Source organism: Fusarium tjaetaba, assembly GCF_013396195.1.
Source record: "Fusarium tjaetaba strain NRRL 66243 chromosome Unknown NRRL66243_c0000035, whole genome shotgun sequence".
NCBI classification, from domain to species: domain Eukaryota; kingdom Fungi; phylum Ascomycota; class Sordariomycetes; order Hypocreales; family Nectriaceae; genus Fusarium; species Fusarium tjaetaba.
In genome coordinates this window covers 296,553-310,667 of record NW_023501231.1, presented here as the reverse complement: position 1 = coordinate 310,667, position 14,115 = coordinate 296,553, and the positions used below count along the sequence as shown (strand labels likewise).

Sequence of the window (14,115 nt, the reverse complement as noted above, 5' to 3'; positions counted from 1 at the left end):
TCAGCTTTTTTTGATCAGAAGAGGCTGGAAAATCGTGACTGTGAGTTATCTACATGCTTATGCCTTAAGTGCTGGGATGAATGTATCAAAGGGATAGATTCCGCAGAACAGAAGTTGCAGTGATTTTAGGATCTTGGACTTGTCCAGATAATGGAAAGAATCTTAAAAATAGTCTCCGTTGGTGATTTCGTGGCAAAGCCTATGCGTCTTATGTTTTATAGTGCTGCATCTGATACGAAACTTGGAAGGCTGGTTCTGGTAACTAACGGTTTGTAATTTATAAAATCCACATGCTCCATCCAGGAGAGCGAGTTCGACGAGCAAGGGTAAGCGAGATTTGATTGCTGCATCCCATGTATCTGTTGGCTATTCTCATGCATCGCACGAGAGAAGAGATAGACTGACAAAGACTATGAACTGTTGATAGCCATAGCTAGATAGTACTTTCATGAAGTCAAAGACCAAAGATTCTCCATAGTCCTTAGACCAAAGGGTGCTTAAGCACCACCTTTCCAAAATTGTTCATATGCCACATCTTATGGAGCTCAAAAATAGCATCTTTACCTGATCCTTCAAGAACTCTGACCGGTGTTGGTTTATAATCCCCGCCGTAATTGTCAATTACCCAGCGAAAACCTCTCCAATGCCTGTTGGCAAGGGTCTCGTCCTTATGGAACCTCAGAGTAGTACCATCTGGTAGACTGAACTCAACATGGAATTGTCGACTCGCCAAGACAGCTTCGAAGCCCTCGTGAGGGGCTAGTAGTACTGTGGCCAGTCGGACTTTGTCGTGAGGCGGGATGGCGCTTTTGAGGAGTTCTTGTGATATAGGGTTCTCAACGCTTCCAAGTGCATCGAAACCCCAGATTGTTCCCTTAGTTCCTTGCAGGGTCTTCTTGACCTTTTCAATAACGTCTGGATCGTGATATTCAAAGAGATAAGTCGCACCTAGGGGCTTTAGGAAGTCATGCCGCCTAGCTGATGCGATTGCCACGATTGAAGATACACCACTAGCCCGTCCAAGCTGAATGGCAGCCATGCCAACGCCCGTTGCGCCGCCCCAAACGACGAGCGTCCCCTCAGGAGAAGAAGCCCCTTCATCAATGGTACCATCTGCAACACTCGGCGGGAGTGGGAGCCCGAGATGATTGAAGAGTGCATTACTGGCCGTCTGCACAACGATGGAAAGACCAGCAGCGGCTTGAGGAGGCAAGTTTTCAGGCACCTTGAAGACCCAGTCGGGCTCAACGGTGATGTACTCCTGGTGGGCAGCATGGCGGGGATCCCGAGACCTCCCCGCAGCCACTATACCAGCTACGATATCGCCGGCTTTGAAGGGTGTAGAGGTAAGGCTGGATGACTGGAGAACCTCTCCACAGAATTCACCGCCAAGAGCATAGTTTTTAAGGCCAAAGAATGCGACACTTCGTACGTCAGATAGATTAACGCCGGAGTATAAGACTTTGATGAGAATCTCTCCTTCTTGAGGCTCAGGGAACGGAAGGTCGTGAATAACGATTTTACCCTCTTCGTTGGCGCAAAGGGCTGTACTTTTGGTCGGTAAGTTAGCCATGCTTGAGCGATATAAGTTGTTCAGAGGAATAAGTGATTGAAGGTGTATTATTCTTAATTGATACTTGTGGCTGTAAGCTTAAATAAACACTGAAAACTTGGTTTTGAATTCCTTAAATAGATTCATACTCAGTGATCTACATAGGCTAATTAAAGTCCGCAGTGTCGATCCAGATACCTGACACGTTAACCCTCCGCATCCTAACCCACTCCGCAATACGCTGAATCCGAAGCGGAGTTTCGACGGAGCTCGCTAACCTGGGTTCCTGAGGCGTATGTATAGCGGAGCGGATTAGACTAAATACACGGTTTCGACCCCGATCCCACCGCGGGTACCTTTGACCTACTCGTATGGGATATTATGACGGGTAGCTCGTAACGCCCGGGTTCCCGTACTTGGAATATGTATAAGACATGGGGGCACAAAAGGTCCTCAGTGACTGGGCCTTGGTCACATTGCGAATGTTACATCTTCTGCTCCACCCTATTACAAAGCCCTAACATTTAAACTTCTTTGCCCAATATTATTAGAAAGATGCTCTCGTCAGGAAGAGACACCCAAGGCCCAGGTAACCGTCACATAGCAAGTCTAAACGACTTAAGAGTTCTGATCATCTGGCAGTTGACGGTGACGTTAGCACTGAGATACACAATGACACATACGACGCCATTTCGCCATCCAACTTCAATTTCGACGGTGTAGCAGTCCTCATCACTGGCGCAAGTCGAGGGCTTGGCCTCGCCATGGCCATCTCGTTTGCCAAAGCAGGCGCATCTCACATCGCCATTGGAGCACGCTCTGACCTTTCCAGTTCTTCGGCCTCGATTATTGACGCTGCTTCCAAAGCAGGCCGTAAGCGACCAACGGTCCTGGAACTCAACATGGATGTCTCAGATCCTGCCAGTGTAGATGGCGCAGCTGCAAGGATCCGCTCCGAATTCGGTCGTCTAGACATTGTGGTCAATAGCGCTGGGATCCTCGCAGGCGATGGGAACATTGTTGATAGTGATCATGAGGAGTGGGCGCGGAACTTTGACATCAACACCAAGGGGCTGTATTTAGTCTTGCATGCGTTCATTCCGCTGTTGCTAAGTTCCGAAGGCAAGAAGACTGTCGTCAACGTCAGTAGCATCGGTGCGCATTGCGTCTCGCCGACCTTGAGTGGATATCAGATCAGCAAGCTGGCCACCCTTCGATTAGCCGAATTTGCTACCGCGGAGTATGGAGACAAAGGATTGTTGGTGTACTCCATACATCCAGGCAGTGTAGCCACCGATATGGTGTTGCAACAGTGGCCTCAATCTCCAGAACTAAGTAAAGGTAAGTTCAATGATATCCATCTGGTCAACATCCTACTATACTGACAGTTCGTTTCAGCGTTTGCTGATAAACCAGAACTAGCAGGTGACTCTATTGTTTACTTGACATCTGAGAAGAGAGATTGGCTGGCTGGTCGATATATCAATGTGACACGAGATCTCCCCAAACTAATAGAGAAGAAAGAATGGATCGTACAAGGAGATAGGCTTAAGGTTAAATTAAGTATTTAGTTGTCGGTGGTTTCTGACAAGCAGGTTCTGTGTTCCATTCGCTCTAGAAGCTCACCACAAAACTCTGCTTACTATAGAGTAGCCATCGATGATAATCGATATATAGCTTTTTATTTTCATAAGGTAGTTTGTAACCAGATATAGTGTGCCTTGATGTAATCGATAGACTGGTGGTGATGCTGCTGAAGCTCAGGGGTAACGATTCTTTCCCCTACTATAAGAAGGCGACCTGCATCAGTAATTAGGTATAACATTCTGGTTGCCTAATAAGATGCGCCGTTCACAGGAATAATCAATACTCTCTCTCAAGAGTATTCCATAACTCTTCTGATAAATTGTTCCATATCCTTTGATGTTTGTGTGCCTACGATATGCAGTGCCGCGTCCAATCCACTACTGATACCGCCTGCTGTAACAACTGAGACAGCTTTATTCTTGCTGAGGCCCCCGTCTACAAATCTGTTTTGGACAATAGAAGCCGGCTCCTTTCCTACAGCGCGGCATATTTGTCCCAGCCTCTCCAAAGCTCTATGGTGTGTCGTAGCGCTCAGCCCATCCAAAGCCCCCGCTGCACCGAGGAAAAAAGCACCGACGCAGACGGAGAACAAGACGCGAGGCTTTTCCACACAGCTTCTAGGCTGAAGCTCTGCGAAAGCGGCAACGAGCTGCATTTCAAGACTTTCCGGTGCCAATAGCGGTGTTATGATCGAGGGAGGTGCCCCGGGCACGACGATGATGTCGAATTGATGCAAGTCGAGCAGGGCTTCATTTATTAAGAGGTCGACAGCGACGGTCAGACTATCAGCAGCCCGGATTGTATGGCTGCGACCAATTGTTTGGCATTTGTATATGCGATCTGGATTATCCGGGTTTTTGTTGTGAGACACATGGGAGAAAATCTCTATCGGGCCGGCAAAGTCGAGGATATCGACACCGTCGAAGACAAGAACACCAACGTTGTGGAGCTTGGCGGAGGTTGACATAATTGTGGAATAAAGTAAGTAAGCGACTTGAAACTTGAAAGACCAGTAGAAGCCGTCGGTGGTAGTATTTCGATACGGTTTAAAAGTTAGAAAGCCTTGAGCTATAGCTTTAGTAAGGTCGTTTGCTACTTACCTGGAACTTACTCATTACCATGGATAGCAAGCTAACTAGTTAGATGTTAGTTACAGGGGTTCTTGATTGTCTGCTGACAGGACATACTGGGTAAAGGGCAAAAGTAGAGGCCATTTTGGCGAAATAGCTGTCCCACCTTTCTGTAGCCCTACAGTACGTAAAAGATTCTGCACCGTGACACACACTGTATTTTCTGTTATTTTATTGGCTGATCCGGCGCTATGATCCGCTTAATAAGCTATAAATGCCCCGTAAGGCCCCTGACTTACAGTGAGCTTCCACAGTGACGATACTGAAGATCCGATCCACTCTTAAAAAATCATGGCCCCTACTTTTGCCTTTTACCCAGTACATACAGCTACTGTGCGCTAGGATCTGTGGTATTCCTGATTTTGGCGCTATACTTGAGAACCCCTGCAATGCCAGGAAAGATTTGTTCTTACTGGTCTGTGCCGCCCTTGATTGCTCCAGATAGATATGCAGGCCAAGTCAGCAATGATACGAACGCCCCACCACCCACGCACATTCTAGACTTGAGAGAGCTAGAAACAGGAATCAGCTTAACGTCACTTTTCATTCCATGCAGGTATTGCATTGCCGTTGTACGACACAATGTAGCCCTTCATTTAGTTATACTTATCGTAGCTTCAAGACTTGAAGATACTTAAAAACAATCTACTCAAACCGCATGCTCAACGGTGGGACAAGAAGATACTACCATGCCCAAAATGAATGTCTGCATTTTGATGTTCCACGGCCACGACGTGCTGGACTACGCTGGGCCGTATGAGGTCTTTGCGAATGTCCTTGACAATCCTGGTGCGGAAGATCCAAAGCAAATTTTCGACATCACACTTATTGCTACCGACGCGATTATCCAGTCATCCAGAAGCCTTTGCGTGAACCGCCATATTTCGATTCAAGAAGCGCTGACAAGAATTATGGACTACGATATCCTCGTTGTACCCGGCGGACCTGTGAGAACATTGAAGGGTCTTTGCGAACCTGATAGCGCCGAGTTGGAATTCATCCGCTCATTCGCAGCACTCCCTGAACGCATAGGGAGAAAAGCACGCGTGATCCTTTCCGTGTGTACGGGGTCATTGCTTCTGGGATACATTGGCTTGTTGAAAGGGCGAAAGGCAACGACGCATGGCAAGGCGCTTGACACTTTACGATATGTTTGTGACCAAGCAAGCGGAATTGGGGAGATTGGCACGGAAGTGATCAGAGCTCGGTACGTTGATGGAGGGACCCTTGGGAACGGCACGATAATAGTAACCAGTGGAGGAATCTCCAGTGGTATTGATGCCAGCCTTTACGTCTTGTCACTTGTAGCGGGTCGAGATGTAGCAACTGCTGCCATGCAGATCATGGAGTTTGTTCGGTCTTCTAGCTTGCGCGAGATTGAATACATCTAATAATGATGAACCATGTTCAAACGCCATCCTTCATAACAATGCATTTATTGTGGATGACAACCTTGTTCCGAAGTTCGTAAGCATTTGGCTATTTAGAGTATAAACAATGCCATGAGATCAATAGAACAAATCGACGTTGAAATGATGAAGATAAGCTAGAACAAGAAGCCCAATTGCGAAATCCAGGTAACTACAACTTCAGAAATTGCCCGATCAACTGTTTCCGTCTTGTCAAAACCTAATCGAAATGGATCCTCCACAGCTCTCTATCACATCCACTCGTGTACCCTGTCCTGGTGTGCAGCATCGATGTGTTGTCATTTACAAGCCAGTCTCCTTTTCGCCAAGTAAATCTCAGGACAACTCTCCTGTCGTAGAGCAATTTCGTGATAACATCGATAATCTCCGCCTCGTCGTTGCTGAGTGTAACCGTGCAAGTGGAGAACTTGGTCTTGGTCTCATCCCATGGCTCATGCCAACGGAGACATGGCGCATTCGTTTCTGTTGGAAAAGGAGTCAGTCACTAAATGTGCTCCTGGCGCTGAGGGTGGGCGTCGTATTGTGGCACTTACCTGGGTGACGGACCACCAAGGGCAGATCCTTCATCTTGGCGTTCCAAAATCCATCGTTGTCCATGTTCCATCGAATCTTTTCGAATCTTTCGGCACTGTATGGGGCACGCAGGTACTTGAAGAAGAGCCGTGAAGAGGCGAAGAGAGTGTACCCCGTGCCTTCGGGGGCAACAACAGGGGCGGTGAAGAATTGGAATCCTGGTGGAATCTGGACTCTGTGAGTTTCTCCAGTAACAGGATCCTGAATCTCCTCGAACTTGAACATTCCATCGAAATGCATGGGCATGGCCTCATTGGAAGTCACGTTGTTGCCCTGCTTGGTGTTGTCGCCAGCATCTTTGACTTTCTGGATGATACCAAAGCTCCATGGAAGGACCTTACCAGCCTCATGAGCTTTGTCTAAATAGACGTCTTCGTCGAGAGTATCTTGGAAGCCACGTAGAACTATTGGTGATAGATTAATGCTCAGCTGTTTGACCTTTCCCATGGGAATATGCCGCGCGGATAGAGGACCGTCAGAAGGACGGATGACAAGACCACAAGGATACATAGGCTCGAATTCGACCTTGGTGTCACCCCAGTCAAACAGCTCCGACTTCTCGCGGTAGTAGTATGGTCTCCCGTGGAGATAAATCAGGTCATGAGTGTTGGCAAAGTCCTCTGCGTGGCCCGTTTCGAATGAGCCGTCGAGACCAGGGCAATGGTCGAGTGCCATGGGGTCGCGCCAAATTTGCCCGAAGGTTGTGGAATCAAATTGACGGGGAATTTGGAGATTGCGACTGTAGGGTGGATGGAAAGACGCACACAATCGCCATACGAATCTCTGATGGCAGCAGCAAAAGCTGCACCCCGAGCAATCATGCGTTTAGCGATATCGCCAATCATCTTTTGCGACTTCTTGGAACTGATAGGCTTTCTGGCCTCATCATATCTCAGCTCTTCCCAGCCCTCCAGATCCCTCTTCAGAAATCGAAGGTAGCCCTGATATGTCAGCCGTGTGTCAATGTCCTCCTTGATGGCGACACTAGCATCGAATCCGGGGGATAGATATCGAGCGAGGAACTCTCTTCGGATACATGTCACGTGTTTCTCAGTAGTTGAGAGTTTCCTGCTGCGGGTGTCCGACGATCTGTGAGGAGCCATTGCAAGCAAGTCTGCCAGCCGCAAGAACTTGAGGCTCGTAAGCCCTCTTCTCTTGGCCATATCACGAAGCTCCTGTCCGTAGTTCAAGACGTCCAGATCGTCGACTCCAAGAATATCTAAGATGAAAATTCCTTGTTCAGCTAACCAAACCTCAAGGATATAAAGATGACTGACCGTTATAAACGAGACCATCAGATGTGATGTAGCAATGTGCACCATGTTCGTATATGTCTTGGATATTATCACAGAGGCCTTGGAGGGTTTCAAGCGCAATAGCTTCCCCAAGATCTGGAAGGGCACCGAGAACCTTGTTAGAGCGGTTGGGGGATTTGAACGGGAAAGCTGGGAGAATTAATTTGATGGGGGCTTCCGCCTTGAGACATTCCAAAACGACGGGGAGAAACTTCTTTCTTGCTTCGCAAGGCTTTCCTTGGGATTGCTCCTCGCGGACCCCGTAAGATGTGATGACGTCGAGGATTGTGTTGGCCAAGCCAACATCTTCGAAGCTCTCGACTTCAGAGACACTAATGGCGGCTGTCTTTTCTCCATCGGGGATCAAATTAACTACGGAGATTCTCTCATTGGGCAAGAGACTTTCCGTAGATTGATGCTCAATTTGTGCATGGAGGACTTGCTTCGAACTGGTAGACGTGGCAGCTGAATCGCATGATGTTCTGTCCTCGAGTATCTTAACACGTGCAAGCAAAGTCATAAGAGTGGCTTCAACTATAGCTGGGTCCTTAAAGAGGTATGGAGGGGACGGGGAAACTTGAGTAAGAGAAGACATAATGAAGTGTTATCGAAGATCTTTCTGCGGATTGATTGATAAATTGCTAACCAGGACAAAGTCGACGAATCTATATATGTTATATCTCATGTGTTTCAAACTACGGTACAAATACAATTTATAAAGCAGCGTATCGGATACTTCATGAATTACACGTGTATCGTTAGGATCTGTCAGCAAGATTTACTTATGGGACGTGTATGTAAGAAGGGGAGCAAATCCTTACACAATGCCTGTGAAGGCGCCCAAGCTTCCGGTGGAGAATTGTCAGCGAAAAGCCATCGCGTTTCCGGACTGAAATGTCTGGGTACCGAATGTACCTCGTCAGCCATTTTCAAGGTATTAGACGAAGCAGTGGAACGCCCGGAAAACGATGCCAAATTCCCGTGGGGTTCCCATTGGATACGAGAGCCTGTAGCGGACGAAGTATGGCTTTAGTGCCAGGAAGAAAATCCTGGTTCATTCGAGCAGGAATCTCATCATGCAGCTTGTGTCAGCAGCTCGCCCCGTCCCCTCGGATTAGCTAGCGTGATACGGCACACCCATGGGACCTTTCTTCTTGATTCTCTAAGCATTGTAGTTTCTGGTTTTAGTGGCCTTCAAGCACAAAGGATGGTCTGTCCCTTGTTCTTTACTTGTCCCTATTCATCGGCGCGAGTAGCGGTATTTGAAGTATTGGCTTTATGCAATCCTCTTATTGAAAATATCTAACACACTTTTCATTTTGTGTGAAGAACTGTGGCAGCAATGTTGGCTACATTGCAAGAAACAAGTAAGCGTTGTGTATCCGCGAATAACTGCCGAGAGACAATCGCTAAATGAGTTGATTCAGCGCCGACATTTCTGTCAATTTCGTTAACAGACAAAGTTATCAGCAGAAGCTTAGAATCCTGCATAGCCAAGGCATCCACTATAGACTTGTCCAAAAAGGAATACTTTATCAGATATGCGCTCTATACAATCAGCCTGCTGGAGTCTCGCCTTGACGCCGCTGATAATTCATGGTTCCCTCTCTTAAGCAAGTATAACCAGGAGTTAGACAAGAGGGAGGAAGTACACAGCCAGCTGCGCCAGACATGTCATAAGGCTAGTGAGATTCTAAACATAGCCCGCGAGTCAAAGGATGCCCAGTTCAGAGATAACGTGCCCAAGGTGCTGACGAAACTTTGGAAAGAGGTTGAACCGACCTTTGATGACGAAGCAGCCCTTCTCAATGGTATTGGACCCAGGGTTCTGCAAGAGGACCTTGGCCGTATCGAGGAGGAGGATAAAATACGCCGTCTGGCACTAATGAAAAAGGATGGGCATCTGTGGTGTGCGACGTATCTTATGCGCTCTCTGACTGTGGAAGAGCGGCAGCAATTCCCCCCCGGTGTACCCAACATAGCAAAGTCGGCGATGCTTGCAGCAGGCAACTGGAAGTTTAGCAGGTAAGCAGAGACGTTATCAGTTTGCTTTCTCAGTTACTAACACTATTTAGAGAATTCCAGTTTGCACCAAGCTTCACCTCGTCTGCAGAGAATAATGTCAAGGCTTTTATTAAATAATGTACTGTGTATAAAACTCATAGTCATCAAAGACTAAATCTTCTTAAAGTAAGGCAACAGAAGGATACAATATCAAAGCCTCTCATGTCTCGTTGTAGATGCTAGCCAAAAGGTAATCGCACAAGTTTGCGTTTCGTAGTGAGCGTGACGCCTTGAACTGATGTGACTTGACCCGACTACTCGGTGAAAAGGCGCTCCCGCTTGATATTTATTCACGTTAGTAAAGCTCATATCATGGGGAGACTGAACCCAAAACAACGTACCTTCATAAGCGCGGCGCTAATGACAGTAACAGCCCCTGCTGTAATCACTAGAATATAGGTCTTGCTCATGGCATCGATAATGACGGCCAAAACCTCCAGTCTCATCGATCCCTTTAATGTTGTAAAAAGGTCACCACTAGCGCCTGTGATGATGTTTCTGACCTTGCTGGCAGGCTCGCCAGGGAAAAGAGGCACCAGGTTGTCGAACGCAACACTTTGAAAGACAGAGCCAGATATTGCCAATGACAAGGTGATTCCTAGATACTGAGCGAAGGATATGAAGCCAGCAGCGTCGGAAACTCGGTTAGCGGCCACTTTTGCCTGTGAAACTCCATAAGATGCCTGGATATAGAGGCCAGCGCCGGCACCAGTGACTGCCATGAAGCCGTAGACATACGACGTTGAAGTATTTTCACCGACGGTATACATGAGTGCGCCGCCAGTCAGGGTCAGACAGCCTCCAAGCAGGAACCATGGCATATAGTATCCGGATTTAGTCATCAAGGCACCACTGAGGAGGCCGCAGAAGACCATGACACAGATAAATGGTAAGAGACGAACTCCGGCATCGAGCGGCTGGTCTCCACGCACGAACTGAAAGTAGAGAGGAATGTAGTAGGTAGGAACGAAAACGCTGGTGGACGCGGATCCCATGCAGATAAAGAGCAGCCACATGTCATACATACGCAGAAAGTCTCCCGGGAACAACCGGTCTTCTTTGGTAGTCATGAATGCAAGTTTCTGCTGGATGCAAAAAGACAGGAAGACTACACCAGACACAACCCAGAGAGCAATTTCTCGTCCACTGTCCCAAGCATAGACAGTACCGCCAAAGTTGATGGCCATGACGAAGGGAGTAAGAAAGCCAATGCTCAGTACCACTCCGATGTAGTCCAGCTGTCTCAGACGACTGGAAAGCGGGACACCTCTTTTTGGATCGCTCGAGGGCAGGAGAAACAGATATGCTGGGGCAAATAGAGCGCCGATGCAGAGGTTGATGTAGAAAGACCACCGCCATGTAGCATGTGTATTCTCGGCAAATGCACCACCAACCACAGGGCCAAGCACAGTCCCAGCGCCCCACGTGAAGCCAATCGAGGCCATGTATATCGGCCTCTCGCGGATCGTAGTGGTCAAAGACAGAAGAGACAGACAGCCGACGTACATGCCAGCACCACCAACGCCAGCAAGAGCTCGGCCGATGATCATAGCGTCCATGGTCTGAGCAGCGCCGCATACAGCACTGCCCACCTCAAATATGACAATCGACGTGATGTAGGCCCACTTGACATTGAAGAGCCCCATGATTTTGCCCCAGAAGATAATCGTGGAAAGGGTGCCGAGGACAAAAGCAACACCGAGCCAGCCAAGCTTCTCGACTCCGCCCAGGCTTTTGATGATTGCTGGTTGGATATCAGCAACGATGCTGTTGTCGAGTGAGAACAGAAAGGTCGAGGACATCATCGTGATGACGATCAGAACCCACTGCTCAAAACGTCAGATTGACAAGCTCCAGACGTATCGGAAAGATTCACTTACCACTGGTTTTGCAATTCTGGCTCTGGCATCTTCCACGGGCCTTTCGTCGCATCTGTCTTGCAGAGTCTGGCTTGGGGTGTCTTGGGTAGCTACGTCGCCTGAATCTGCCTTTTGCGAGCCATCGATAACTCCAGAAAGCCAACCGAGCTTTTCATGTCCTTGTGGTTTTTCCATGATGGCTGATAACTACCAGTAGATGCTTCAGTACTATTTTAGAATGGGCAAGGAAGATATCTTGATTGATCATTGATTTTGCCGCGCTTGTTCGTGAGCACGCAGGTGGTATGTATTAGCCGGACTGGATTGAACTCGTCGGAAACGTGTGATATCAAGTCATTCAAGACTCACTAACCCACTACCCCCATTTTCGGCCTGAGCCATCCTTCTGTCCCTTAATGAAACTGTCACCTGTGGCAGAATATGCAGGTGAGGTCAGCACAAGGGCCGGCTTCATAGTTGCTGCAGGGGTCATTAGCCATCGGTCTGGGTTCTGTGGGCCATGGTATACTCCTAGAAGTCCGCTGAGTGAGTTACCACTCAGCGGATCTCTTCTTTTTGCGCTTCGTCTCTGCAGAAGTCAGAGGCGGCCTGTTATACGATAAACCGCCACCGAATATGTCATCTGGCTCTGGACGTACATAGAAAATACGTTTGGTTATTGAATCATTGATAACAGTCTAGACTAGATCCAGTGCAAACATGGACCTTACATCACTGCATAACTAGTGCAACGCTGAGAACATAATCAGCAGAGAGAACTTAAAGGTAGGCCGTCGAAATTAAACCACTTGGTGTAAGAGCTTGTTTCGATTTAATTAGCAGACAATAGACCACATTGTTGGGCACGATCTCGACCTATCCGGGAGATATCATTTCCAGTTAATGACATCCATCCAGCCTAGTTCCGAGTAAGTATTTGCACGGCCCCTTGTATGTGATCTTTCCTTGTTCACAACATAGCATACCCAGCTCAGACTTTATCACACACGTCGCAAATATGCTTTCCATCTTAGTATTCACCCTCCTCTGCGCAGCCGCGCTGTTATGGGGTCTGGTCAGAATTCCATCGGAGATGCCAAGAAATATTCCGTCCGTACCAATCTACGTGTCCCTTCTGGGCCTATGGAGCAATATGGGCCAAGACGAAATTTATGAGAAATGGCTACGGGAGCCGCTGGAGAAGCATGGTGCCGTCAAGATCTTCTTCGCAGGCCGGTGGAACGTCCTCTTTGCTCGCCCAGAATTCCTGAGCGACATGTTCCGCAACGAGGACATATACACAAAAGCAGGAAGTCAGAAAAAGATTCCCTGGAGCGTGATAGCTACATTAGTGGGCGACAACATCATCAACTCACACGGCGCGGACTGGAAGCTATACACCTCGGTCATGAAACCTGGGATTCAGAAGCAAGACTTTAACATAGAACCTATAGTCGACAAGACCAAGACCTTTGTTTCTAAGCTTCTCGAAAATCAAGCAGGATCCGGTAACGGTGGTATCTTGGTCAATGGCTTGATACAGCGATGGGCCATCGCAATCATGGGAGAGTGCTTCCTCGACATCGACTTCGGCTGCCTTGACTATTCCGGCCAGAGGATCGAGGAACTTCAATCCATCATCAAGCGGGTCTTGTTCCACCCTCTGTTCTTCAACTTTCCACTGCTCGACAAGTTTGCATGGCTCTTCAGATCCCGCAAATACGCATACGCGATAGTGAAAGAATTCGAGGATCTCCTCGTTGAGCTGGTCGAAAACCGTCCGCGCAAGGTTAAATCATCAGGCGAAAAGCCTGGCGATCAGTCCGGCGAGCTCGTCATTCACATGCTCGAACGCGCGCTGGACCAAGGTGTCATAAACGATGCCCAGTTCCGAGCTAATCTCAAAATTGTCTTTCTAACGGCCCACGAGAATGTGCAACAACTTCTCAATTCTGTCTTCTGGGAGCTCGGTACCAATCAGACCGTACAGTCAAGGCTCCGAGAAGAGACACTCTCCAAGAAGGTGGTTTCCCCGACCGCAGAGACGCTCAACGATATGCCCTACTTGACTGCCGTCGTCTACGAGATGTTGCGCTTGTACCCGCCCGTTTCTCAGCTCATCAACCGAGTGACCGTCGGGCCTGCGGTCCTCGCTGACAAGATCGAGATCCCGGGTCGGACGTGGGTAGGGTGGAATGCGTATGGAGTGCAGACAGACCGCGGTGTCTGGGGCAGTGATGCCATGGTTTTTGCTCCTGAGAGATGGGGTGACAACATCAAGGACATAAAGGCAAGGTACAGGAGAGAGCAGGTGAAAGGAAACTATATTCCTTTCAACGCTCATACGCGAAAGTGCCTCGGGAGCAACTTTGCCGTGTTGGAGACCAAGGTTGCTCTCTTCGAGTTGCTGAGGAGGACGAAATGGACCGTGGACCCTGAATATCGACTCAAACTCACCCCGGTAAGTCACCTACGATTGTTAGACGGGAGTGTTGCTAACTCTGTGAATCTAAAGGGGGGAATTCTTGCACCGTTAAAATGCAAGGTTATCTTGGAGGAATTGGCATAGAAAGCGGTACGTAGAAGCTATTTAATTAACATAGTGACAAAACATCGCTAGAGCAG

The 14,115-nt window shown here is 48.2% G+C and overlaps 8 protein-coding genes across 8 annotated transcripts; 4 read left to right on the top strand and 4 right to left on the bottom strand.

Annotated features, from left to right (window-relative positions):
- Positions 1 to 481: 481 nt before the first annotated feature.
- Positions 482 to 1,573, bottom strand: FTJAE_2005 (zinc-type alcohol dehydrogenase; the record flags this gene model as incomplete). The annotated part of the gene is made up of 1 exon (XM_037348155.1): positions 482 to 1,573. One exon carries the CDS (start codon positions 1,571 to 1,573, stop codon positions 482 to 484), a length of 1,092 nt encoding a protein of 363 aa, XP_037210965.1.
- A 534-nt stretch (positions 1,574 to 2,107) lies between these two features.
- On the top strand, positions 2,108 to 3,123 carry FTJAE_2004 (short-chain type dehydrogenase; the record flags this gene model as incomplete). Its single annotated transcript, XM_037348154.1, has 3 exons — positions 2,108 to 2,141; positions 2,195 to 2,893; positions 2,951 to 3,123. The coding sequence occupies 3 exons, from the start codon at positions 2,108 to 2,110 to the stop codon at positions 3,121 to 3,123; spliced, it is 906 nt and encodes a 301-aa protein (XP_037210964.1).
- A 305-nt stretch (positions 3,124 to 3,428) lies between these two features.
- FTJAE_2003 (DJ-1 domain protein) lies at positions 3,429 to 4,106 on the bottom strand (the record flags this gene model as incomplete). Its single annotated transcript, XM_037348153.1, has 1 exon — positions 3,429 to 4,106. One exon carries the CDS (start codon positions 4,104 to 4,106, stop codon positions 3,429 to 3,431), a length of 678 nt encoding a protein of 225 aa, XP_037210963.1.
- Positions 4,107 to 4,967: 861 nt separating this feature from the next.
- FTJAE_2002 (DJ-1 domain protein) lies at positions 4,968 to 5,660 on the top strand (the record flags this gene model as incomplete). Its single annotated transcript, XM_037348152.1, has 2 exons — positions 4,968 to 5,476; positions 5,525 to 5,660. 2 exons carry the CDS (start codon positions 4,968 to 4,970, stop codon positions 5,658 to 5,660), a joined length of 645 nt encoding a protein of 214 aa, XP_037210962.1.
- Positions 5,661 to 5,898: 238 nt separating this feature from the next.
- On the bottom strand, positions 5,899 to 8,162 carry FTJAE_2001 (Pyoverdine biosynthesis; the record flags this gene model as incomplete). Its single annotated transcript, XM_037348151.1, has 4 exons — positions 5,899 to 6,161; positions 6,233 to 7,011; positions 7,050 to 7,491; positions 7,550 to 8,162. 4 exons carry the CDS (start codon positions 8,160 to 8,162, stop codon positions 5,899 to 5,901), a joined length of 2,097 nt encoding a protein of 698 aa, XP_037210961.1.
- Positions 8,163 to 8,909: 747 nt separating this feature from the next.
- On the top strand, positions 8,910 to 9,709 carry FTJAE_2000 (sterigmatocystin 8-O-methyltransferase; the record flags this gene model as incomplete). The annotated part of the gene is made up of 3 exons (XM_037348150.1): positions 8,910 to 8,934; positions 9,061 to 9,592; positions 9,643 to 9,709. 3 exons carry the CDS (start codon positions 8,910 to 8,912, stop codon positions 9,707 to 9,709), a joined length of 624 nt encoding a protein of 207 aa, XP_037210960.1.
- A 176-nt stretch (positions 9,710 to 9,885) lies between these two features.
- On the bottom strand, positions 9,886 to 11,685 carry FTJAE_1999 (major facilitator superfamily transporter; the record flags this gene model as incomplete). The annotated part of the gene is made up of 3 exons (XM_037348146.1): positions 9,886 to 9,909; positions 9,973 to 11,457; positions 11,512 to 11,685. The coding sequence occupies 3 exons, from the start codon at positions 11,683 to 11,685 to the stop codon at positions 9,886 to 9,888; spliced, it is 1,683 nt and encodes a 560-aa protein (XP_037210959.1).
- Positions 11,686 to 12,508: 823 nt separating this feature from the next.
- FTJAE_1998 (cytochrome P450 monooxygenase) lies at positions 12,509 to 14,059 on the top strand (the record flags this gene model as incomplete). Its single annotated transcript, XM_037348145.1, has 2 exons — positions 12,509 to 13,951; positions 14,006 to 14,059. The coding sequence occupies 2 exons, from the start codon at positions 12,509 to 12,511 to the stop codon at positions 14,057 to 14,059; spliced, it is 1,497 nt and encodes a 498-aa protein (XP_037210958.1).
- Positions 14,060 to 14,115: the final 56 nt, after the last annotated feature.